Raw genomic sequence first — 974 nt, 5'->3', positions numbered from 1 at the left:
TTACATAATAGCACAAAACTTCGATTGCCCCGTGTCCCTGGAGACATCCAGCTTGTTTTTGTCCCGCACCAGGATGGCTTCGTTGCCGTACTGCGAGTACCACATGCTCCGACTCCGGCTCAGGTAAGTGTTGGGGGGGGCTGACTCCAGCTTCTGCTGCTGCTGCTGCCAGATGAGCAGAGAGGTGTCCCGGTACCGCAGCCGTGCGTAGCCCTCGGACAAGGCTTTTTCAGGCAGGGGCACCCTCCCGTTCATTACTTTGTCAGTCATGGGCTCAAGGATAACTCCAAAGACATGAGCTCCTTCCCAGCAGCTCCAAAATACACCCCGCTGGGCTGATCCAAGTTGACTGCTGCTGCTTTCAGCTCAAGGGAGAACATCCCCAGGAGCACAGCTTCTTGGGATCCAGGAGCTGTTGGTGGGTGTAAGCACTGTTCAGGAGAGGGAGCGGGGATACCTGCACCCAAAAATCACAGTGGGCAACCTGGCCTTGCTTAAATAACAAGCCAGGACTTCCAAGAGCTTATCCAGTGGTGATGCTGCTACGTGTTTCATCTTAGTGAAGGGACCACACACACACAAGCTGCTTGTTGTTGAGTCCATGAAGTATCTCAATAGGTGCAAGTGGTGGCTCCAAGGTGGTGGGCTTGCTCCAAAGCTGGGCAGGATGGGCTGAGAAGCTTTGGTTGAGTTTTAATTCCCTGAAGAACAGATTCCAAAGCCGTAGGGCAGACCTAAGAGGTCACAAGCACCCCAGGCCCGTGCATGAACTCTCCAGCTGTGCCAGCCTGACGGAGGGGATCTCGGCAAGTCACGTACTCAGGGATGAAGGAGAAGAGGCTGCCTCCAGTCCCGGTTCTGCTCCCCGAGCTGGGCTGCCCATCGCCTCCTGACAGCACCGCGTCAGGGTTTCAACCTGCGGGGGACACGGCGACATGGTGACATGGGTCACCCCAAGGCCTGGCAGTGGTGGT

The 974-nt window shown here is 56.3% G+C and overlaps 1 protein-coding gene across 1 annotated transcript; it reads right to left on the bottom strand.

The window, feature by feature from the left end:
- BRD3OS (BRD3 opposite strand) lies at positions 1–270 on the bottom strand. Its single transcript, XM_029084338.1, has one exon. The coding sequence runs from the start codon at positions 268–270 to the stop codon at positions 1–3; it is 270 nt and encodes an 89-aa protein (XP_028940171.1).
- Between the last annotated feature and the right edge of the window lie 704 nt (positions 271–974).

This window comes from Antrostomus carolinensis, unplaced genomic scaffold (assembly GCF_000700745.2).
Source record: "Antrostomus carolinensis isolate BGI_N321 unplaced genomic scaffold, ASM70074v2 scaffold5963, whole genome shotgun sequence".
Taxonomy (NCBI): domain Eukaryota; kingdom Metazoa; phylum Chordata; class Aves; order Caprimulgiformes; family Caprimulgidae; genus Antrostomus; species Antrostomus carolinensis.
This window is presented reverse-complemented; position numbering and strand designations above follow the sequence as displayed.